At 37.5% G+C, this 26,437-nt stretch overlaps 1 protein-coding gene across 3 annotated transcripts; it reads right to left on the bottom strand.

Moving 5' to 3' along the window:
* Nucleotides 1-1,529: 1,529 nt before the first annotated feature.
* Nucleotides 1,530-26,437, bottom strand: LOC125658016 (solute carrier family 23 member 2-like). 3 transcript variants are annotated; one of them, XM_048889042.2, is made up of 12 exons: nucleotides 26,195-26,437; nucleotides 22,322-22,472; nucleotides 18,460-18,617; nucleotides 17,546-17,649; nucleotides 15,604-15,665; nucleotides 13,193-13,374; nucleotides 11,637-11,757; nucleotides 11,183-11,351; nucleotides 10,479-10,732; nucleotides 9,131-9,404; nucleotides 8,217-8,312; nucleotides 1,530-8,113 (listed from the first exon to the last, which is right to left on the bottom strand). In XM_048889042.2, exons 2-12 carry the CDS (start codon nucleotides 22,463-22,465, stop codon nucleotides 7,851-7,853), a joined length of 1,827 nt encoding a protein of 608 aa, XP_048744999.2. In that variant the 5' UTR covers nucleotides 22,466-22,472; nucleotides 26,195-26,437; the 3' UTR covers nucleotides 1,530-7,850. The 3 variants fall into 3 exon arrangements, with proteins under 3 accessions (XP_048744999.2, XP_048744998.2, XP_048745000.2); XM_048889041.2 differs by having other exon boundaries at nucleotides 26,076-26,348; XM_048889043.2 differs by lacking the exons at nucleotides 11,183-11,351; nucleotides 15,604-15,665 and having other exon boundaries at nucleotides 26,076-26,355.

Genomic DNA, 26,437 nt, shown 5'->3' with positions numbered 1-26,437 from the left:
GCTTTCGCGCCGACTAGCAACGCGCCTTCGCTTGTTGGCGTGACGGCGCGAAGGCGTGTTGCTTGTTGGTGTGACGGCGCGAAGGCGTGTTGCTTGTTGGCGTGACGGAGTGATGTGACTAACCAGTGGCGTAGCTTCCATTGAGGCAACCGAGGCAGCTGCCTCGGTAAAAAAAAAAAAACAACAACACCTTTTACGTTGTTAAAATGTCAGACCCCCTGCCTCGGTAATATTCGAACCCAAGATACACCTATGCTAACGCGCAGTCACGCTTTTGCAAATGGCCCTATCCGGACACCATATCATTATGACGACAGGGGGCGTGTGATGTATCAGACACATACTATAGTATAACCTTCAGGAGCTCCTCTTGGCTTGAGTCCACATGCAATTACTAGTATATTGCTTACGTTCGAATTTACTGTTCAAGAGTACGTTAAAGGTAAATTCGAACCCGAACAATCATATTGCCTGTACTTGAGTCATAATCGGAGCATACGCTTGAGTATTTTCCATTCTGCAGGTCTAGCATATATTCTGCAGTATACTTAGTATGCAATATATACTGTAATGAGACACCTCCAATCCCATATTTGTGATTAATATCAACAATCATTATATGTATATATAGGCTTCCAGGGGTCGGATCCCCCCTTTTCATTAGAAAATGTTGCTAAAAAAGGTAAATATAATGTATTTTGAGGGTGGATTCTCCCTTGAAAACCAAAATTAATGATAGAACCCCTCCTTTCAAAAATTCCTGGATCCCCTCCTGAAAGAACACTGACAACTTCGAAGTTTTGTCTAAACATTGAACGGATAATGCATTGCGTAACAGCATCTACACAGTCAATGCACTAATTATAATAAACACTCCAGTTGTCAAGCTACTTTAACATTTCTACGTTTATAATGAACGAATGGTGCATTGCGTAGTTACGGGGATTCAATTTTAACCCCGTTGCCTTTCCGTAGTCTGCTACATTTTTAATCAGAACGCGTCGTAAATACAATTAATTGTTTAGTGGTAATTGAAGATCACATTAATTTCAGAGTGGGACGATCGAATGCTTGTAACCTGAGTAATTTTTGAGAATTTTCCTCAATTCATCAACGTTTTTTGTTTTTTTTTTATTATTATTTATTTAGTCATTTATTTTTGTAATAGGCCTAGAAAATTAGAATTCCTTAGATTAAAAATACTTGATGAACAATATTTTCAATAGGCATGTTAAAAGTATCATATGATCTAAAGTTTGCTAATAACTATTTATAGCATTGAAGAATATTGGACACATTTTGTTAATTGAGCACAAGGGTGAAGATTATCACTCATTCGCTAGAGGAAGAATAACTTGATTGTCAAGTTTCTCCATCTATGTCACACGATTAACGAAGATAGAAATGATTTCTTGTATTTGAAATTTACAAAGTCTTCCTGAATTGAGGATATATTTGAATGAGTTAAATACTTCAAGGTAACATTGCAGCTCTCTCTGTTTCCATGCAAATCATAACAGGAAAACATGTTAGGTGTAAAAGATTTATTAAAAATGACGAAAAATGTGAGTCCTAAAAATACAGAACAAAATTGGCTGGGAGACATACCCGCATCTTGACTAGAAATGCAATATATAAAAGTAATACTCAATAGCGTTCTCTCAGCCACAATATTAAACTACATACCAGCCGCAAGGCATTTGACCTACTGCCTGAATTGATTGGTTGACCTTGACCTAATATCTGAATAGACCAGTAGGTGTGTCGAAGCTCAGCTGGTTGCCCTGTAATCACTCATAGGCTGCTTATCAGCTGAATTAACAAGAGTGATATAAGATTAATATTTATTAATTGTAATCAGAAATAGGATGCAAATTTACATATATGGTGGAAAGGGTCGTATGCAAAGTTTTTGTGGGGAACTGGGGAGGCGGCCAGTGTGCCAGTTTGACTACCAAAGTAGGAGCAACACAGGGGGCCCTATGTGGACATAGGTGCCCGAACCTGAACGGGTGACCACGTTCTAAGGGAGGTAGAGATCTCTGCGCATCTCACCTGTCTCCTGTGTGGTACCTGGTTTAATTAGTAAGTGCGGAGCAAGCTGTAGACTCTCATACAATTGTCGCAACATGCACCAATCTGTAGCATCCCCTCCCTTAGTAGGAGGTGGATGTGGTCCCAGCTATGAACTAGCTGTGAGCCCCACGAATTAAACTTTAGCAACTTATACAGGAAATTACTATTTTCTATGAATATCCACTGACCCTTGACCTACTTTAGTGGTCATCTGGAGGGTACACTTGAAACACCTGTCCCCTGCTTTAGTAGCAGGTGGGAGGAGAGCCGGTTTTGGCGCAGAATTAATGATCAACTACCCGAACGCACTCCCCAGTCCGCCACAGACATTGGAACAATGTCCCCCACAACAAATTTGATATTTGTTTTTTTTTTCTTTTTCAATTTTGTTTTCTTTTTCACCATGCATACTTGGAATTGGAGGCACTTTAAATAGTGAAAACCAGGCAATGGAAACTATCGAGCCTCTGAGGGAAATGTGTGAGGTTTTATGGGGGCAAGAAAAGATGTAACCCTGCCTGGAGATAATTGATAAAAAAAACTTGGTGACAAGCTAGATAAATAAGAGGCATCCTGATGGGAACAACTGAATGCACAGAGCTTAAATTCATACCTCTCCTGCGGGGTGGGCGACATGCACCCTCGTCCGTCACCCAGGTCCCCTGCAGGCACGAGGGGAGAGCCTTTATCTCTATGCTATCCCCTTCGAACCCCCTTGCGTACTCTCAAGCAATGGTTACTTAACCAAGATTTCACCAAATTGACACATTTTGATAATCATTCTCAAACTTGTAAATTATCTGAATTTCCTGCAATTTTCATGGGAATATCTAAAACTTTCAGGATTCCTGACCAAAATTTAGACTCAATTCTAGCTTTGACCATTTCAAAATGTGTAATCTCAAAGGTAATATTATAAACAACAAAGTAGTCTCAATTCAAGTGGACCGTGAGACTTGTCAAAGCCCTTTGAACAACTCCTATGGTGGACAGCAAAAATTTGATATACCTCTAAAGGATTCCTATTGGTTCTGAAGATTTTCAGCAAAAAATTCTAGAATAACTTTGAAGTTTGAATTCCGTCAAAAAATTAAAATCTTCCTTAAAAACTAAGGTAATGATAGCAGAATATGGCACAATTCTAAATTAATCAATTTCAACAACTCCTAAGATAAAACAATAAACTGTAATGGATCAAACGTTTTAGACCGGAAATTCCTAATAAATTCGTCAAACTAATCCAAAGCCATGCGAGAAATGATCTAAACTCAGCTAATAATTAAAATTAAAAATTGATTACTTGTGCCAAAATACGAAATTCCCCAGCCCATCAACACTCCTAAGCCTATACCCCCAAAGCACGCCTCCTCGAAGCAAGTCCTGAGCAGAAGAGAGCGAGCGTCTCGAGATCCCTATTTATACTAAAACATGACGTAAAGGTTAGAAAACGTTGGAAAAGTTGGATAACAAAACATGACACTTCCTGGCGTGGTTTCTTGACTGCTGGAACCATACAAACTCCAATAAATGCCTATTGAATGAATTATGAAAAAAGTCAACGCCGAATACATCTGAGACAAAATCAGTCAATTATTTACACATTATGACCCCTGGGTCGAGGCTTCTGCTGGTGGACTGTTAGTCCCCGAGGGTCTCTACAGCCCAGTAGCTAAGTACTTCGTTACTAGCTTGAAAATACTGATGTATATTTAATTGCTGTTATAAAATTTAGAAATTCATTTCAAAATTAAGGATTATCTCCCTCATGCATAGCTCTTATCCTTGGACGAATTTGGTTCCACTTTTTTTGGCACGCTGTTTTTGGCTATAATTAGCTCTAAACTTCATAGTTATTTCAAACATTTCGGTTAAGCATCACTGAAGAGACATTATTTGTCGAAATGCGCATCTGGTGCATCCAAATTGGTACCGTATAAGTTTTACATGAAAATAGAATGGATAGTGTGATTGACTTCAAAATTAACCAAACAATACATGTAACCAACTTCTCTGATGCAGATCAGGCTTGACATTCCGAATAAACAATGACGAACCGATCAACAATCTACAAGTCTCCGATAGCGGCATGTGTCTATCGTCTGGAACCTCACAGCAGACATGTATAAAATAATACCTAAAAATCTGGAAACAAAGTATTAACTACACTTGTACTACAAGTATGAGAAAATAATCAATAGCAAACGTGCCACTCAAATGAAATTTTAATGAATTGTCTATGTTATTCTATGTGATCTTTTATTTCTAATTCATTTAACTTGTATTGCTATAACTGAAGTTTGATGAATTCCTGAAATTTACACTTTATATCTTCTTTGTATCAAAAAATGCTTCACACCAAATTTGAAAAGAATTGAAATCAAGAAGATAAAAATGTTCAATTCTTGACGGACGCATACCAATTGCAATAGGTCACCTGACTGAGTTTGTTAAGGTGACCTAAAAATGCTTATACCAGTCGGCCCCTTTCCTTGTTGCTGCTTTAAGGATACAATGAAATCCACTCGCAAGCCTAGAGTTAATCAAGTTCATGATGACAATTTAATACCGTGCTTGCATTTACATATTTTCATAGACATAAGATCTCGTGGGGATCCGGGTTAGAAAAGGTCCTCAATATCCCTTTGCTTGTCGTAAGAGGTGACTAAACAGGACGGTCCTTCGGATGAGACCGCAAAAAACTGAGGTCCCATGTCACAGCAGGTGTGGCACGATAAAGATCCCTCCCTGCTTAAAGGCCATAAGCACCAAGCATCTTGGCCTAAATTTTGTAGCCCTTCACCAACAATGGTGACATCTCCATACGAGTGTAATATTCACGAGAGGGACGTTAAACCATATTCAACCAATCCATCATAGACATACTACATTAATGAATTTCTCTGTCGTAGAAGGTGGCATGATATGTGTGTATCTGACCTTAACCAATGAGGGGTTGGGGTGTCTCCATGCTTTGCACCAACAGTCATACCAAAAAGTTGAAACTTGTAACTAGACAGGAACGGTTGTTTTTTCCAGATGCGGAAAAACGTGTTTGTATTTTCTGTTGCACAAAACAATTTCTACAGTTCAATCCTCCATTTCCTCTTTTGTATGAAGACTTCAAACAAAGACCTATGGTTTTGCTCCGGATATTGGATGCAAGTACGTGGAATGAGGGGACGGGGGAGGCCTTGTTTTGCTTGTCAAATATTTTAGACAAATGTGAAGTTAACTTCTTCGCCCCCCCCCCCCCCACCCTTGAAGAACAATGCTAATTTATCTGCTATGAAACGGAGGAGGGGGTGATCAACTCAAGCCAGCAAAATGTTCCTTTACCCAAATGTAATTCATGTGACACACAGTTGCTGCAATTTTACCTTTCTCAATAACAACGAAAAGGTCTTCTAGTATACGATTAGATACATTTAATAAAAACAGAAATGTATTTTACTTTTCAGCATTTTATGACTAATAATACCCGACTCTATAATCTTGACTGTTGGAGGAATAGAGAATTTATATACTCATTGTCAACTTTTTCAAAAAATGGAAATACATCATATTTGAAGTGATATTACATGTGTAAAAATGTATACAATAATTTTAGGATGCATGTCAAATGTAGCTGAGTGCTTAATAAAAATGTTGATATACAACATGTAGGTGTCACCATGATTCCTAGCATATAGATGGGTGCAAATACGAAACTAAGACACGTGGTCAGTTGCTGAAGAAATTCCGGTGAAAACATGCAGGGTCCAGCTGTGAGGGAAGGTGGATGGCCCCATAAGAGAGGTAGATTTTTGAGAAGGGCAGATAGGGTTCTTGATTGTGCACAGTGTCTAAATCCCCATGTTTGGTACTGTGATGGTGTGGGGGTGGCGCGGATTAGCCCAAATGAGAGAAAATCAAAGCAAAAACGGGGAACCTGCTCAGAGCATGTTTTGTGCACCAGCACCAGTATTTATAGATTGCATGTAATTTAGGGTCATAATTTATTAGCTACACTAATATGAAATACAAGTATTGACATAAAAGCGAAATATGATTTTTCATTAGTCTGTCATAATCTGACTTTGGTGTATACCCCCTATCCACATGTTTCAAAACCAAAGAAACTGTCCCCTGCCACCTATAACACATAGGAATAAGACAGGTCGTACATGTAATGCTTCGTAATTACCAGGGCGTCAAACAAGAGTAAAAACGTTTATTAGAAACAATAAGAAAAGGAATTCATATCTTAATGATGTATAGGCTGTGTGTGTGTGTTTTGTTTCTCTATTCTGCAATTAATTTCATGGAGTACATCCTTTATTTTGATTAATTATCTATAATCATCTATTTACATCCACTTCGTTTTCACTTAATATTCTCATTAACTGAAACTGAAGGATAATATCTCATTAACTTTCAACTTTTGAAATATGTCCATCACCGCGCATGTACGAATACACTTGACCTAATCTACATGTAAGCTTACAGCCGCGTACGAATAAATTTGACCTACTGAACTTTGAGAGTACAACACAGGTTTATTATTAAAATGCAATTTAAATGATGAAAATGTAAATATAAGAAATGGTTTTTCTTTCAGTTTTTGTCAGTACATGAGTACACCGATTTTGACTACGGGTAACTCCGTTTACCTGATCAAGATATAGGGTTAACGGCGGGTGTGACCAGTCGACAGGGGGTGCTTACTCCTAGGCACCTGATCCCACCTCTGGTATATCCAGGGGTACGTGTTTGCCCAACTCTTTGTTACACCCCAAATCGCCGGCGACGATTCGAGATGGGCGACAATTTGGAGTTTCTTATTTAACACCCCAAATTGTCGCCTGTCCTAAATCGCCGCCGGCAACGATTTGGGCATAACCTCACATCCCAAACTGTCGTCCCACATATCGGTTCACAAACACCAGAGATATTGCAGAGTTGCTGAAAAGTGTGCACAGTTTGCGGCGCTTTAAGCTCTCATTCCACTGAGAATTCTCAGTTTTGGGGACAGCTGTCAGAGGGTCACTAGTAATCTACATACAAAATGTCAGCCCAATAGCTTGAATAGGTCGACAAACACCAGATATAAGTGCGGACAGACAGACAAACAGGCCAAGTGAAACCTATGTAGCCCTTTCCCCCATATAAGAGGGGGTGCAATAAAATAACTTCTGTGTAATCAATCCTAAAAACGTCAATAAAATATTGACGGGCGACGATTTGGGGTGTACTATAGTACATCCCCAAATCGTCGCTCCTAACGATAGTTAGACGATTTGGGATGCCGGGCGAAGATTTGGGATGGGGCGACGATTTAGGGTGTGACACTCTCTATTTTGTATTGCTTATAGGAGTTATGAGATTGATCACTGTTCTTTATCTTCACCTTTCATGATAAACCTCGATTCTCTTCATACCAGCATATATCATATCACGGAGCGCGTTCATATATTATATCACGGAGCACGTTCATATATTATATCACGGAGCGCGTTCATATATTATATCACGGAGCGCGTTCATATATTATATCACGGAGCGCGTTCAATATTGCTGGTGTGAAGAGGCTAGAGGAAACTATTTATGTTAAAAAATGGCAATTTTATTTTTGGTGACGATTGTTATCACTTGTATGCTAATTGTGTAGTTGTATTTTACAGTTCGTGCATATTAAATTTAATTTTTTTTGTATTTCTATCAAGATGCTTTGTATAACCCAGGGTAAACATACACCCCCTTTTCTATTTTTCATGAACTGTTTTACCAAATTATTACTATTTTCCTTCCATCTCCGAACTGCCATTTTCCTGCCGAGTTTTGACGTCACTCAATTCATAAGTTTTTTGCTTTTTACTTTTCGTACAACAGTTTTTATAGCTTTTGTTAAACGTCGGGGATATTGGGAAATATGCACAGCATTTCATCCGTTGGATAAATGTTGTTACGAGAGGTAGATTGTATTGAACTGTTTTTCTTCTGAGAGCGGAGGAGTCTAAGGTCTCTCGCCATTTTGATAGGCCACGTTCTTCTTTTGAACCTACAACAATATTTATTCGAAATAATTTCGAAGAAACTTAGCAATTTTTCAGAATTTTAAACAGAGAATATAGATAGCAATAGAGAGGTTTAATGTTTCTGACCTGGTACAGTGTTGTCGAGGATAAAACCAATCAATCCTCCCACAAACATTGCAGTTGTTAGCAGCACCTCCAACACCTGGTCCAAGTCTTCACTTCCTAGAGAAAAAAAAGGACACACCGAAACTGAATAAATGAACAAAAATATACTGTAAATCCCTCCCTGCTCAAAAGCCGTAAGCGCACCGAGCATAGGCCTAAATTTTGCAATCCTTCACCGGCAATGGTGACGTCTCCATAATTCACCATAAGAGTGAAATATTCTCAAGTGGAATGTTCAACAACATACAATCAATCAATCCAAAGGGCCTTGCCGGTTTACTGGAAGTGATCAACAGTGCTGTCTTTTAACTTTCACAATAATAGCACATATATTACATCCATCTGCATTTGTTAGATTTGTTACGAGGTGAAAAAGCTTTGGGGTGATTCAAGTTGTTACAACATACATATCCCATGTTACCCTCTACAACAATTCTTATTCCTTCCATCCCTCCATCCATATCATTTCCTGACCTTTAATTTGCATCCCTTCCCTTCATTTCCTTTACCCTGGACGTCCCTGTATATGTACAATAGTATATGCATGTAATAACCACACCTTCAATAAGTGAGCATAGCTTATCTGTTCGATATTTCACGATGGACTAATTGATTGAATATTGTTGAACGTCCCTCTCGAGAATATTTCACTCATTTGGAGACGTCACCACTGCCGGTGAAGGGCTGCAAAATTTAGGCCTATGTTCAATGCTTATGGGCATTGAACAGGGAGGGATCTTTATCGTGTCACACCTGCTATGACACGGGACCTCGGGTTTTTTTTTTGGTCTCATCCGAAGGACCACCCCATTTAATATTCAACAACACCGAAACCCAGATCTCAAGAATATATGCAACAGTTTAACATCACGTACCAGTATTTATGGAGTTTGGATTATTTAGTAACCATTGAGGGACCATCAGACCCAGTATCATTGACAACGCTAGAATCGTCAGGTTTCTCGTTGATGACATATCCATGAACTGAAGCACAGAAATTCCGACTGCTCCCACCATCCCAAATACCACTGTCAACGTCCCACCGATAATGGGGTCCGGAATCAGCGTAAGGACCGCACCAAATTTACCAATAATCCCACTGAGGAGAAGGATAACTCCAGCCACTTGAAAGACCCGCCTGCTTGCAACCTACAATACGCAGTACCGTTGTGAGATACATGTACTCTTTCCATTGAATAGAATTCCAAAAAAAAAAAAGTTCTGAAGATTATAAAGGATGCTAAAATATTATTTATTATTTCTGTATAAACACGTTGTGACACAATCATTAAACGGATTCTGGTACATGTATTATCATTGGTTGATAACGTGTCATTATCAGGAACGTGATCTTGTTATAAAACTCTGACTAAATCTACCAAAAATGAAGATACGAGTAGTGGATCGTAACCCTTGGGTAATGATGATCCGAGTAGCGGATTGTAACCCTTGGCTAGTGATGGTTTGAGTAGCGGATTGTAACCCTTGGCTAGAAAAGATCTGAGTAACGAATTGTAACTCTTGGCTAGTAAAGATCCGATTAGCGTATTGTAATTCTTGACTAGTGAGCATCCGAGTAGCGAATTGTAACACTTGGCTAGTAAAGATCCGATTAGCAGATTGTAATTCTTGACTAGTGAGCATCCGAATAGCGAATTGTAACCCTTGGCTAGAAAAGATCCGAGTATCGAATTGTAACTCTTGGTTAGTAATGATCCGAGTAGCGGATCGTAACCATAGGCTAATGAAGATCCGAGTAGCGGATTGTAACCCTTGGCTAGTAAAGATCCGAGTAGGGGTCGTAATCCCTGTTTAGTGAAGATCCGAGTAGCGGATCGTAATTCTTGGCTAATGATGATCCGAGTAGCGGATTGTAATCCTTGGCCAGCGAGTATACACATAGCGGATCGTAATTGTGGGCGTTGGAAGATAGGAGTAGCGGATTGTTGTCTAAAGAAAACGCTCTAGAACCATTGATACTCTAAACGTCTTTTCTATTGATTGGCAAGTGTAAGATATAACATAGAACCACAGAATTAAAAACAGCAATCTGATTTTCTCAATAGAACTCTTCAACATAAGGCGAAACAATATTTACACGAGAATGAACCTGTATATATCACCATAGTTCTAGGTAGTCAATGTGATGCAACACATACTATCACGAAAACTACACGATGCAAAACTTTGATGTTGCTATACGTAGAAAGAAAATATGTTTACTTTTGTAATTCCTATAGCACCGATATTTCCGCTGTATGAGGTAGTAGGATGACCTGCACCAACCATTCCTGATATGATGCTGGAAAAGCCTTCGATGGCGATTCCACGGTTGACTGCATGTGGTGGTGGTGCTTCAGCATTAGACAGTCGTGCAGCAGCAAAGTAATCTCCTACAGACTCGATAACTGATGATATGGTGGCGGCCAACATTCCGGCAAATCCAGCAGCCGACACAGTAGGCATTCCGAACTGGACTAGAAAAAGATTAGAGGAATTCGCTCTTTTGAGAAGAAACATAAAATTATTAAAACAGCAAGTGGGGGATAAGAAAGGAATATAAACAGTCTTGTGTTTGAGTTCATTTCTTGCTTTTTAATGAAATCCTAAACTAGTTGTTTCCTTTATTAAAACATAATTTACCATTGGAAATTAAAACCGTGGACACAAAAAGGGACAACCAATCGCATCAGTATGTATGAATTGTATCCAACTATGTAAAAAAATCAAACTAATGAGACACAATAATACAATATCATGTACAAAATAAATCAAGTAAACCAATCGCATACATCATTACAAAAGTCACACAGAATTCAAACCAATCACAAAGCATCGTTACAACAGACAAGAGATTCCCACAGTGTACCAACTTTAGACATGACTTTGCTCTGCATGAACTACATATTCAAGTGGTGTGTACTTACATGGATATGGGAAATAAAACCACGGCATGGAGTTCAGCACATTAAGTCTGGCGTCCGTTCGTGCCAGATTAGGCATTGTTTTGTTGCTGATGATAATAGTTTGGGGGATGACGTCAGTGACGGTGAGAATGTAACTAATCAGCCAACAAATGACGACACTAAGGATCACCTACAATGTTACATTGTCATCAATGAGAGATTCAGTCAAAATCATATTCTCTGGTCAAAATGTACAAAAACAATCACACCCATTTCAACTTTTAAAATGTAACAAATAAAAGGTCATTTTTGGCATTTTGAGGGCTTTACCTCACCCCTTTTGGACATCATAAGTACACAATTGGGTAGCAACCACCACCCCACCCCCCACCCCCATGACAATTTTCTAGATCAGTCCGTTGACAAATAAACAAATAATTGCACAACAACCCTAAGCTAGTAACCCTGCACTTACCGGCATAAGCTGGAAGATCGGGAATCTTGTAATGTGGCACTTGTTTGCTTTTGAAAAACTTGGCACTGGAACCTTTAGGCGACCCATATATAAACTGAATATTCCAATCAGCAGCAACGTTCTACATAGAAAATGAACGAGCTCATTTTATATGAGAAAAGAACTTTTATCAATGAAATCAATGTTTTCGTACTGGATTTTACTAAAGGGAAGATTACTGATTAATCAAAGTACAATTACTCCCCCATGTAACAGGCGTGTAAAATACGCATTGTACACTATGATAATCCATTACTTACATGTGTAGTATGCATGGCCATTATCCGAAGGAACTGATTATTTATTATCAATCATTTATTATAGTTTACTTATAAGCCAGTGGTTATCGTTTGCATTAATCTAAATCATTTACAGTATGTGATCCACTGACCATGTTATCAAGACTCGTATTTAGATGAAAAGACTTTAAAAATATCAGTTTAATGATCGCAAGACTGTCGCACGACTGCGTTTTAGCGGAGACTCAGATGTTTGAGATCATTAATCAACATTCACCTCCTCAGATCTAAATACTAAATATAGTTATTGTCATCCTACTGCAACTCTAAGTATTTTGCTTTTATTTTGAATACGTCGCAAACTATTTACATAGTTATAGCTCCGCTCCAACTTGGCCGCGTCAAACGTAAGACGTAGAATAGATAGGTAGGCCTATTAACTGCATCTTCATTAAACATTTAGGAATGAGAGTCATGAGTCATTCAGATGGATCCTTAAAACTTGAGGCCCCGTGTCACAGTTGGCGTTGGCACGATGAAGAGTCCTTGCTACTAAGACCCAGAGTCTCACACATAGATACATATTTGTAATATTTCACCTACAGCTAACGGTGTCTCAGTATGAGTGAAAATTTGTCGAAGGAGCGTACAAATAATATTAATTACATTTGACATATCATTTTACGGTGCCTTAAACCCTGGTGCGTTACAGGGCGATCCCCCAACTGTACTAACCAATACCTACAGTTTAGAGATTCACCCAACAGATCGGATAGTAATTATCACTTACTGTATAGAGATCCCCTCAACAGATCGGATAGTAATTATCTCTTACTGCATAGAGATCCCCTCAACAGATCGGATAGTAATTATTACTTACTGTATAGAGATCCCCCCAACAGATCGGATAGTAATTATCACTTACTGTATATAGATTCCCCCAATAGATCGGATAGTAATTATCATTTACAGTAAAGCGATTCCCCAAGTGGATCGAGTATTAATTATCTTGTACAGTATTGAGATTCCCCAGTGGAACTTTTAGTAATTATCTCTTAAGATATAGAAATTCTCCTGTAGTATTTATAGTTATTATAACTTAGAGTATAGCGCTTTCACCAGTGGATCGTGTAGTACTTATCGCTAACAGTATAGAGATTCCCCGGTGTCTTGTAGTAGTTATCGCTTACAGTACAGAGATTCGCCAGTGGATCTTTTAGTAATAATTACTTACAGTATGGCGATTCCCCAGTGGATCTTTTAGTAATAATCACTTACAGTATGGCGATTCCCCAATGGTACTGGTTTATATCTGCTGCTACTGCGGTCAAGGAGAGTCCAATCAAAGATATAGTTGGAGCAATAGTGAGGGGACCGATAAACCTCAGGAAGAACCCCATGAGACCAGTACATCCCAGAACCAGCTGGACAATAGAGGCCAACATCAAATTTCCCTGGATCTATCAATGAAAATATACATTAAGAACATTTAGTCCTTGATCAAATTCAAAGATTTTCATATGTGGAATTGGAGAGGAGGTTGACCTCATCTGTCTTTCTTTATCTCTCCCTGCTCTCTTCTTTCGCTCCTCCATTTTCCTCTCCTCTCTTCAGTTTGCTTCCCTCCTTCCTTAACTTACCTTTTTCCTCCTCTGTCTCTCTCTCTCTCTCCCTAACCACTTCCTTTCCTTTTTGCTCTTTTCTCACCTTCCATTCCATCGCTAAAGCAAACATGTTCAATCAACCCCCAATAGCGAGAAACTAATTGATGCAAGGGACAATAACTCTTGTAAAAGTGTTAAACTTGACAAAAGTCAACTTGATCTATTCCTATACTAAAGGTTTCATAGTAATGCTTCAAATCATGACAATATAGTAAGATTGTCAGACTGGTGGAAGGATGAATTGATAAAGAAATTACATCAATTATTTAACAAATCCCTGGATTTCTATAGACAGTATACATGTACATGTAATTCAGTACACCCTTGCTTGTCGTAAGAGGCGACTAAATGGGGCGGTCCTTCGGATGAGACCGCAAATACCCAGGCCCCGTGTCAAAGCAGGTGTGGCACGATAGAGATCCCTACCTGCTCTATTGCCATAAGCGCCGAGCATAGGCTTAAATTTTGCAGCCCTTCAACAGCAGTGGTGACGTCTCCATATGAGTGAAATATTCTCGAAAGGGACGTAAAACAATATTCAATCAATTCAATTTATCACACACAGATGCCATAAATGTCAACAAGTGCTTAAATTTTGGTTGAAATCAGGTACGTGGATCCAGGATTTCTTAGGGTGTTTCATTTCCCAGTTTGTCACATTCTTATGAATCAATGTCTAGAAAGGTTTTGGTTATATTTGTGACAGCTTGGTGGAAACGTGCGATCAATGAAATATCTGGATTTTTAATAATATAGTCTTGTAGGCTGAGTGGGTAACGTAGATGGTTGAGTAAAGTAGATGACTGACTGAGTAAAGTAAATGACTGATTCAGCAAAGTAGATGACTGATTCATTAAATCAAATGACTGACTGATTAAAGTAGATGATAGACTGAGTAAAGTAGATGGCTGACTGAGTAAAGTAGAGGACTGATTCAGCAAAGTAGATGATTGATTCAGTAAAGTAGGTGACTGACTGATTAAAGTAGATGACTGATTCAGTAAATTAGGTGACAGATTAAAGTAGATGACTGATTGAGTAAAGTAGGTGACTGACTGAGTAAATTAGATGACTGACTGATTAGAGTAGATGACTGTTTCAGTAAAGTAGATGACTGATTCAGTAAAGTAGATGGCTGATTCAGTAAAGTAGATGACTGATTCAGTAAATTAGATGACTGATTCAGTAAAGTAGATGACTGATTCAGTAAAGTAGATGATTGATTCAGTAAAGTAGGTGACTGACTGATTAAAGTAGATGACTGATTCAGTAAATTGGGTGACTGATTAAAGTAGATGACTGATTGAGTAAAGTAGGTGACTGACTGAGTAAATTAGATGACTGACTAATTAGAGTAGATGACTGTTTCAGTAAAGTAGATGACTGATTCAGTAAAGTAGATGATTGATTCAGTAAAGTAGATGGCTGATTCAGTAAAGTAGATGACTGATTCAGTAAAGTAGATGACTGAATGAGTAAAGTAGATGACTGATTGAGTAAAGTAGATGACTGACTGATTAAAGTAGATGACTGAATGAGTAAAGTAGATGACTGATTGAGTAAAGTAGATGACTGACTGATTAAAGTAGATGACTGATTCAGTAAAGTAGATGACTGACTGATTAAAGTTGATGACTGATTCAGTAAAGTAGATGACTGACTGAGTAAAGTAGATGACTAATTCAGTAAAGTAGGTGACTGACTGAGTAAAGTAGATGACTAATTCAGTATATTAGATGACTGACTGATTAAAGTAGATGACTGATTCAGTAAAATAGATGACTGACTGATTAAAGTAGATGAATGATTGAGTAAAGTAGATGACTGAATGAGTAAAGTAGATGACTGACTAAGTAAAGTAGATGACTGAGTAAAGTAGGTGGCTGACTGAGTACAGTGGATGACTGAATGAGTAAAGTAGATGACTGATTCAGTAAAGTAGATGACTGAGTAAAGTAGAAGTAAAGTAGATGATTGACTGAGAATGTTACATGTACCTTGTTACTACAGAATGGTATACCATACCTCACGCATTCTTTTCTGCCAAATCTCATCTTCGTTGATAATTGTGGAATTATTACGTATTCCTAAAATACATATATACAGATTGATACTACTTTAAAAAGTGTAATTCACATCTCTCAACCTATATGTCATTTCTATAAATGAATGTGTTGTATGTGTTAGAAACCTGGGGCCAGTTTCACAAAACTATCTTACGACTAAGATATGTCTTAAGACCAAAATTTGTCATAATATCCATCATAGCTGTTTCACAAAACTGTCATATCTTACGATGATCTTAAGATTGTTAGAAATCTTAAGACATCCAGATAGTTGTCTTAATTAAGTCTATACTGAACTATGTTGTGCTTAGAGATAGGTAGCTTATCCGGAGGGAACGTGGTTTCGGGGACGGAAACAATCTATTACACTATATGGAGGATGTTGACATCATTAATAAGCTTCGTATACCGCGACATGTGTTCTTTATGATGAACTCAATATTCGTTTAGAATATCCCACAGCCAACTTTTTCCTACTTTCGCTGTTTAGGCATATCCACTTTTTCTTCATTTCTTCGCCCGACCGGACAAAATCTGTTGAATTTACAGCATCTTAAAAACAAATGTCTTTTCCCCCTCCATCTTGTCAAACAATACTGATATTTCAGCAAATGAAAAGTTTGGACATCATTTCATAGACATCTTAAATCTGTTGACACCGATTTGTCTGAGTGCATGCACACATACTTCGTAGCGGCTGTGTGGTCACAATTAAACGTATTTTTTAAACCATTCATTTATTGTTTGTAGGCACAAAAATAGTGTTGCGTGCATCTATTTCTTCACGTTTTTATGTTTTGGTCAGTTTTCGTACTATTTCATTTCATTCAGGTATAGACTTTTTCACATAGAAAAGCCTATGCGCCCAATATACTCTGTACATGTATAGTCGAACACGCGTACGCGTTTCGTTCGATTAATGCGTCGCTCGTTATAAATTTGCTTAAATATTACTTGTGTCTTTGGTTTTCCCTACCCACCCACACTCTCATTTACTGAATACCTTTATTGTATTCAATATATTATTTTGTTGAAAAAAAAACAAGTGCGGCGTTACTAACTTGTAACAAACGCAACAACCCTAGATTGTCTTTTTTCTTTATATTTCAAATTAGTTAAGCAAATATTTTATTTTCTAAGGAGAGGAATGGGGAGAAAATGAAAGATATATCAGATTTTGATATAGTGTTTCTATAATAATAATGATTGGTTTTATATAGCGCTTTTTCCAGCATATGCTGCTCAAAGCGCCTTACAATGCATTATTACCCCGACAGACCTTATATCAACCTAGAACTTTCTCTGCCTCCTAGGAAGCAAATCTGAAATCAAATAGTACACAAATCGAATGTAACTTTTGAAATACGAAATAGAAAGTAGGTCACATGATTTAAAAAAGAGTAACAATGTATCAAATTTTATAAATATATTAGATAATTATAAATGCCTAAAATCGCAATATTTCAACTTTCTATTTATATTTTTATATACTTTAATCTTTCATTTACATGTAACATTTAAATTCATCCATGTAGTTAAAAGATTATAAAAGAAGCACGGTATTTTACAATGTAACGAGTATACTTGTAACAACGTCCTAAGATCTATCTTAAGATTTCTTGAAGTTAAGATAGTTTTGTGAAACGGTTCTGCCGTATCTTATGATTGTCATAAGTCAGATCTTAAGACACTCTTACGATCTATCTTGTTAAGATAGTTTTGTGAAACCCAGCCCTGGACGGTACACTACTTTATCATTTCCTAAAATAACCGACGATGAAAAACATTATTGCATCCGCTACGGATGTCATATTCAGTCCTCTTTTGTAAGGACAGGATGAAATGTAAAGACTCTTGTCATCTTCTCTGTCCCATGTCGTTCATAACTTCTGTCAACTTACCATTAACATTTAATTCTTCTTCTGTGCACTTCCATTTTTCGAGAGTCATCATAGCTATAATTGGGGCTAGAAAATTATGGGATCCGCCTTGTATAATCCCAAGTCTGTAGGAAAACAAAAGAGACTCATGGGTAACATCATTTACCTCAGACACGTTGCGCTCACGGATATAAGACTAATCAGCTTTCTAGCCGCCCATACGGGTCTCGCATTGAATACTAATCTAATATCCTTCATTTGACGACTGTTATTTCGACCAACTGGTAATGGTAACTTTGTTGCTATTGAAATTACAATTATAAGATATTCCTATCAGAAATATTATGACTTTAGACATATTTTGAACCCATGAAATAGCCATTATTTAAATTTCATTTACAGTTATGTACAGAAAGATAAATATCTTGTATTGTTCTCTTTGCATACCCTTTATATAAGCATGAACAAGTGAAGATGATGAACAGTGATCAATCTCACAAATGCTACCTTTTGCCAACAAAGAACAAATCAAGTGCCCGGGGTTTTTTTTCCGGTTTTTTTTTATATTTGTGGTCGCTGTTCATGCACCCGGAATAGCACTGTGAACACCATAATAGGATTGGACCATATTCCAGAGTTCAGTCCCCTTTAAGCTACATGGATAATGGGTGGGCGAAGAAAGGTCCTTATCCGCTTATTGTAACCTTTTCTTGAGAACAAGATATGAAAGGTTTCCCTATACATCCCTACATATAAGTACAACTATGCACCCCAACTGCATCCCTATTCAGGTCCCAGGTGGCATGGTAGCTTGCTAGAAGTATCCCAGAGCCAAGAGAACTACAAATACAGTAATGTGCAATTTTCTGCAAAATTGATACACTTCTTTTTAAGTGGTGAACATAAATTCCTAACTTGTAAACCCCATGACGTACCTGACACCCAGTGTAGTCTGAAGAACTGTTGCTATGCCACACATAAACATGGAAATACTGAGAAGTTGGGCACGTGCGTCAGCGTTTGTACTGGAACACAGTAGATTGGTTAGAATGAAGGGGATGGATAAAGTGCTTCCTATGGCCAAGATAGCTTGCTACAAATAAAGAAAGGTGCAATCTCCTGCAAATAAACTTTTAAAAAAAGGATTCTAAAAATATACACTGTATTAATCAATCAATCGACAGGGGATGCTTACTCCTCCTAGGCACCTGATCTCACCTCTGTTTGCCCAGCTCTTTATTTTGTATTGTCTGTGGAAGTTATGAGATTGATCACTGTTCGTTATCTTCGCCTTTCAATGAATGTTTATTCTCTTTGCATGGAATATAACGTTAATATACATAATGGTCACGGTATTCTAAAACTTATAATGCAAAATATATCATTTAATTCATTACGCACGGAAACAAGTAATAATTGCAGATCCATGGACTTTAATTAAGGAGGTACTTTATAGTATTTTCTTAAAGCTATCAATTTTTCAAGGTTTAATTTGTTTCACGAAAAGAATTTAAAAAAAACAAACTTGATTCCCTAAAAATAACAAATTGAGGTGGAAATGAATTAAACCTACAAACGAATTCTTCTTATACAGTTTCAATATCCAGTTTTATTTATGCTTCATTGAATTCCTGTTTCGGAAATTGCGTGCCTTGAAAACCCAACTTTTACAGTCGATATCACTGCTGTAATCTACTTTGGGAATGTACAGTGTACATGTTAACTTCAGTTTCTCCAAACACTGTTGATCTGTAATTGTGTCTAGCATTTGTTTTCATAGACAGACATAGATGACATTCATATCGGTAGAATAGGAAAATAAGTGATTTATACACTTGAATTTAACATCAAATAGAGCGTTAATCGGACATGGACGCATATTTTGTATCCCGTTTTCTTTTACAAAGCTTTGTAGATCGGTGCCGAGAGTATGTAGAAAGACATCCACTCCATTAGTACTTGGTGTATTTCAATAAATTCTGTAATAAAAGCGCACGCATTCCTGTCATTTTCTGCAAAAAATTGTGCTGTAGTATGTACATATAGACATGGTCAAAACTTCTAAGACTGTACCATTTCATATCGTTTTTAAAACCGTACCATTAAATCCCTTTTGTAAGACTGTATCATTTAATCCCGTATTTAAGACTGTACCATTTAATCCCGTATTTAAGACTGTATCATTTAATCCCGTATTTAAGACTGTACCATTTAATCCCGTATTTTAAGATTGTACCTTTCTTGCAGCACGTCAGTAGTTTGGCACAATTTCTTCGTAATATAGCAAACCAAAGAGTTCTTAAAAATAGTAAGACGATTATCGAATAGTAGGTTTAAAAATAGATAATAAATTATCCATTTGAAACCCCAGTTTAATATAGGTCTTTATATACTCTATCATCCTGGAAAAAGTCGGCTTTCAATCTTATATCGTAATATGGACAAGCTAAATAGGAAGTATCGTCGTACCTAAGATACGGAATTGAAAATTTAAACGATGAAACATAAAATGTGTGTGTACGAAAAGATCAAAGTTATCCGACTATCATACTAGCCATCGATAAAAAAAAAACCACCAAAGAGGCATATAGGCCATATCACTCACCTGAGTCACCTAGGTCCATATTTAAATATTTTCGCTTTATATTCTCATGTACATGTAAAACTTTGATCCCCTATTGTGGCTCCACCATACCTCCGGGGCCATGACTTTAAGAAACCTGAATCTGCACTATGTCAGGAAGCTGCGATGTAAATTTGAACTTTTCTGTCCCAGTGGTTCTTGAGAAGAAAATTTCCCTTTATATTGCATGTAAATTTCTTATCCTCTACTGTGACCCCATCCTACCCTCGGGGCCATGATTTCAACAAACTTGAATCTGCTTTATGTCAGGATGCTGTGAAATTTTCTGCACCAGTGGTTCTTAAGAAGGTTTTTATAGATTTCCTCATTATATTCGCAAGTAAAAGTTTTATTCCCTATTGTGGCCCCATCCTACCCCCCGGGGGCTATGATACATGTCTTAAGAAACTTAACTCTGCACTATGTCAGACAGTTTTCATGTAAATTTTCTGGCCCAATGGTTCTTGAGAAGAAGACTTTTAAAGATTTCCCATATATATTCACGTATAAAATTTTGATTCCTGTTTTGGCCCCCACTACCTCCGGAGGTCATGCTTTTGTCACACTTGAATCTGCACTATGTCAGATACAAAATGTAGCCTCCATGAAAATTCAAACTTTTCTGGCCCAGTGGTTATTGTGAAGAAAGTTTTCAAATTACCTCACCCTATTTTTGTGATTATCTCCCCTTTGAAGGGAGTAGAGCCCTTCATTTGAACAAGCTTTAATCCCCTTTACCCAAGAATGATTTGTACCAAGTTTGATTGAAATTGGTCCTCTGGTTCTGGAGAAGAAATTTTAAAATATTGTCAGTGCATTTTCGATATTATCTCCCTTTAGAGAAGGGGATTTAACTTCATTTAATTTGAATGTTCTTCACCCAAGGATGATTTGTGCCAAGTTTGGTTGAAATTGGCCAAGTTATTCTGGAGAAGAAGATAAAAGTGTGAAAAGTTTACGACGACACCAAAGACAGACAACGAAGGTTTGATTCAGAAGAGAAAAGCTCAGGTGAGCCTTCGGCTCAGGTGAGCTGAAAACCGGTCATGAAAGAATAAAACATACGACGCTAGTATTAAATTTTCCCCTTCAAATCTCTTTACAAGTTCCGAGTTGTTGTTCAAGATGATTGAATGACACTGCGCATTAAATGAATAGAAGAAATCTGTAAAAAAAAAATATATATATATATTAAAGTTTACTTTTTCGACATACGTAGATAACCGCCGAGAAATCCTTACTGTTTCATTGTATATTGTTTACCTTCACGCTTGGGTTACCTTTCAATTTGTCAAAAAAGCTAACACTCTGATTGACTATCTGGTGCGTTTGTATTATAGGAAATAGAACAAAGGGTACGTGGTTTTAAGATTAACCCATACTTGTGTTATTTTCATATCTCCTACATAGTACGAACAAAATACAAGCAGACGTTTTAAAAATAGGTGAATAAAAAACTTGAGTATTGAAAGAAAATGCATTCCATCCAGATATGATGTGACAAATGTTGAAATGGTTCTGTTACAGATGGTAATTTCATGACTTCCCGGTCTTTAATTTTTAGATAATCATCCACTCTATTCTGAATGTTCTAAAACTAAAGCAATCCTACTCCGAGATAGATGTATTATGACAAAATATTTGTCTCTGTCTCTCTGTCACAACCTACGGCGGTAAATTGTTCTAGGGTAGCGCACCTGACGCTTGACATTTAAATATTGTATAAACACCGTGGGATTTTTTGTTAAATTAGATAGAACGGCATCAATAAGATTGTTTATTCCGACGGAATGTTGTGTCAAAGTACAGTGTACCCGTGTCAGTGGTTAGATATTGATTTATATTCTATGTGTTGTGTAATGTAAAATATGTCTTCCTTTTAGGTCAAGTCGATAGGTCAGTGTTTCCAATGAAAAACATTAGAAGAATTTTAAATGAAATGTAACAATATGATTTGTTAGTAATACATAATACTTTATGGTTTGGGGGGGATGGGGTACAAAACAATAGGCAAATTGTTGACATGTTTGCTATGTTCTGTATACATCCATAACAGCTGTAAACAAATCAGATGCTTATTCCTCCAATATAGTACTGTTTCATCACGATATCCTATAGAATAATTCTAAACATACTGATAGCAAAATAGAAAAAAAAAACTTCTTTGACATTACCTGTAATGCAAACACCAAGGTAAGATGTGGAGGTGGGGCCTCCTCTACGCTGTAAATTATCTGATTCTCTTGACCCACGAGGTCCTGGTTTTGGTTTTGTCTTCCTTCTCTGTCTTCTTGATCGTCTTCAACTCGTACCTCCATTTTATCACTATCAAATTTACAAAGTGGAAATTCAAGCATTTCCTCACTAGTAGTGACCATGTTTAACGCGTGTGTCTACAGCCAATGATCTCTATCTACTGATAAAAGTGATGACCAGTGTAGTGAATGGTCAGCCTTACCACACGTACAGTGTACACTGTAAGGAGATTTTTTTCACTCTAATTAATTGTTTGACGCGGTTTGGAGATCCCGTTAGAAAATGCTCCAGAATTAAGAGATTGTATTTCATGTAGTTTTCTATCATCTCCGTGAAAATGTATATGACAGTACATTATATATATATATATATATATAGTCCCAAAAATAAATGCTTGAGTAGGTCGCAACTATCCACTTAAAAATAGATACTACATGTACATATAATGACAATTGCCCGCTGTATTTCAGTTTATTCATCAACTAGCTAGGAACACAAGTGGTGTCGTGTCTACAGGAAATCACTTGTTTCTGTTTGTCCCATCATGTTCATGTCTAAATTGGTCAAGAAGATTGTTGAAGATGGACGCGAGTGCATGTCCTTTTTAATTTTAAACATATCTTAACCGTCCCTTATTGGGTCAGTTGAATAGATTGCTAGAACGAGGCTTGTTGCAAACCCACCCTGAGCATACACGTATATGAATATGTGTGTTAGTCTCATTCATATTGTGAAATTGAAAAAAGAGCATTCAACACTTGTTCACGAAAACGCATTCCGTGGGGATCCGGGTTAGAATAGATCCTCAGTACCCCTTGCTTGTCGTAAGAGGCGACTAAATGGGGCGGTCCTTCGGATGAGACCGCAAAAACCGAGGTCCCATGTCACAGCAGGTGTGGCACGATAAAGATCCCTCCCTGCTCAAAGGCCGTAAGCGCCGAGCATAGGCCTAAATTTTGCAGCCCTTCACTGGCAGTGGTGACGACTCCATATGAGTGAAATATTCTTGAGAGAGACGTTAAACAATATTTAATCAATCAATCAATCACGAACACGCTTCATGAAGACCGTGTTGTGAGGATTTACGAGCCTCTTCTTATCAGAATAACGGATAAACTCCACATTTTCGTAATTCTGTCTTTGTCAGTTTATGTTATTTTCATATGCATCAAGTCTTTACCAAACTTGAATATGTGAATGCTGAATATCCAATATAATTTTCTACCTAGTTTTGCATTTCATGAATATTCAACATTTTCTAAACCATAACATAACTTTGTAAATCGTAAGAAGTCGAGTTTTCCCACCCAATGCTTCGACAAGACGTTTAATTACTAGCCTCTTTATTATGGCATGTCAAACGTTGCAATATTTGATCTTTTCCATTTGTATTGTATAATTTTCCATTTGTATTCTATATTTTCCATTTGCATTGTATAATTTTTCATTTGCATTGTATAATTTCCATTTGTATTGTATAGTTTTTTATTTGTATTCTATATTTTCCATTTGTATTGTATAATTTTCCATTTGTATTCCATATTTTCCATTTGTATTATATATTTTTTTTCGTTTGCATTGTATAATTTCCATTTGCATTGCAAAATCTTTCATTTGTATAGCATCCGAGGGATTGTTTATTTTGATTTGTTACGAAGGATTTCATTAGTTTAGGTCCCACTTATATTTAGCCGTGACGTACCACAAATAGACTTACTATGCTACATGTACGCGCACAGTGGCGTATCAGTGGGTTTTTTTTTTAACGTGTCAACGCCTGTCGCAACGCCTGTCTGCTTTTAAGGTCACATTATCCGAAAGATCTGCGATTCTCTTTTTTAGATAGCAATGCGTATGGGAAAGTATTAACTGGTGTGATGCAGCCATGACACGAGTAGAACTCGAACATGCGACCTCACGGTTACGAACCAAAGGGTATATCACTGAACTACCGGTTCCATATAAGGACTTGTTGAACATACATGTAGCTAGCAATGTGGAATCTTGCACCGGGAGACCCCCCCCCCCCCCCCTTTCCTTCACAAATGATATTTTATATATAGATGTCGAAAAAAGCATGCATGTACGTTTTATTTTGTCAAAACGCACTTGTTCCAGGGGACTTCCAGGGGCAGATCCAGGAATTGCGGTTACGGGGACGCCACTAAAGTCTTTATGAGGCAGGGGGTCTGGGGGCGCCTTTAGGCGGCCCCCAGTCCAGGGGGCGAAGCCCCCGAAAGCTGGATTTTACAGATTTTATACGGCTTGAAATGTGTCATTTTTAATAAAATAAAATTAGTAAAATGACGCAAATTTTAAGGGTTTCTGGAAAAATTAAGTTCTCTCATTAAAGTAATTCAAGAAATCAAAAGATTTTGTCATTTATTTCTCCGGGAATGGAAGAAATTATTGCTTCTTTTATCTTTTAATATATTTTTCTAAACAAGATACCAAGATTTACCTTAAATTAAAAAAAAAAATGGGGGGGGGGGGGGCGCCGGGTGAGCCCCTCTTAAATCCGCCACTGACTTCGCCCTCCCCCTGTAAGCCCCCACCCCCTTGGCCAAGGCTTTGCACTGAACTCACTAGGGATCTTAAGACAGTCCCCAGACATCCAGCAGTTTACTGCATCCTTTCGTTCAGAATTATCTAGATCAGTCAGTGGTTAAATAGGAGACTAGTTTGAATATGCTGATCACATTAGACACATAAAAGCGATCAATTAATTGGGGGGTGGGGGGGGTGTACGCCATTACACTTAGCAAATACGGTACATTCCTGCGAAACGTGGCTCCTGAACTTAACCTCTTCAACATCTCGCGCATTACATTGTACCAAATTCGATAAATGATAACTTAAGATTAATCCATTGAATAGTTGCAACAAGCCAAACTCGATGTTAACAATTGGTGGGGACCCAAGGGCCGGATTAAGTCCCCCGAATCTACTGAATTCTGACTAAATAAAAATGTGCAAGCTTTCCTGGACAGTTCTATTTAAAACAAAACGATCGGGGGGGGGGGGGGGGATTCGCCATTATTAGAGCTAGCGACGTATTTTCAAAAATAACTAGCCCTGCATGGACCTGATCGCGGTAGCTCAGTAATATATCGCTTGATTTGTGGGCAAGAGGCGTGAGTTCGAGAACCGTTACTGTCATTGCCGCATCAAACCTAAGACATAAACAAAGACAGTGACTGCTCCTTTGCCAAACACTCGGCTTCATGGGTCTTTCCGTAATGACCTTCGCTGCACAGGCGTTGCCACGATAAAGAACAATCATTGGTACGGCCCTGTGTGCTAAGCACGTCTACAGATGTGGTACATCAGTGACGTTAACTAATGAAATCCTTCGTAACAAATCAAAATAAACATTCCCTGGATACAATACAAATGAAAAATTATACAATGCAAATGGAAAATATAGAATACAAATGGAAAATTATACAATACATATGGGAAATATAGAATACAAATGGAAAACTATACAATACAAATGGAAATTATACAATGCAAATGAAAAATTATACAATGCAAATGGAAAATATACAATACAAATGGAAAAGATCAAATATTGCAACGTTTGACATGCCATACTTTATTGACACTCGCAATCATTCATGGATGACTTTGCATATGAAATAATGTATTTGGTGATTTGAAATGGCTTACCTTTAACAGTATATGACTTTATCCAGTTATCATTTCAAAGTTATAAGAAATTTTTACACGTGAGTTGGTGTTATTCTGAACAATTTTACACTCAATGTCTGGTCGATGTTCTGCCTTACCTTAACTGAATGACGCGATTTTGTTTTTGTTTTGGGTTTTCTTCCAAGTTTTAAATTACCGGAACCAGATCCCACATAAATATGCTAATGTAATGCACTGCGCACGTTTCTAAAACCTTTAACGGAGTGGCAAGTAAGTCTGTTGTGATATACACTACACAAGTCACATCTCCAAACAAATATAGACAGAAACCTATCATTAACGTATACAATTCCTCTTTTGATGAAAAATTAAAACTTTGT

The sequence above is a fragment of the Ostrea edulis genome, chromosome 9 (genome assembly GCF_947568905.1).
Source record: "Ostrea edulis chromosome 9, xbOstEdul1.1, whole genome shotgun sequence".
NCBI lineage: Eukaryota > Metazoa > Mollusca > Bivalvia > Ostreida > Ostreidae > Ostrea > Ostrea edulis.
Note: the sequence above shows the minus strand (reverse complement) of the source record. Positions and strands in the feature narration are given on the sequence as shown.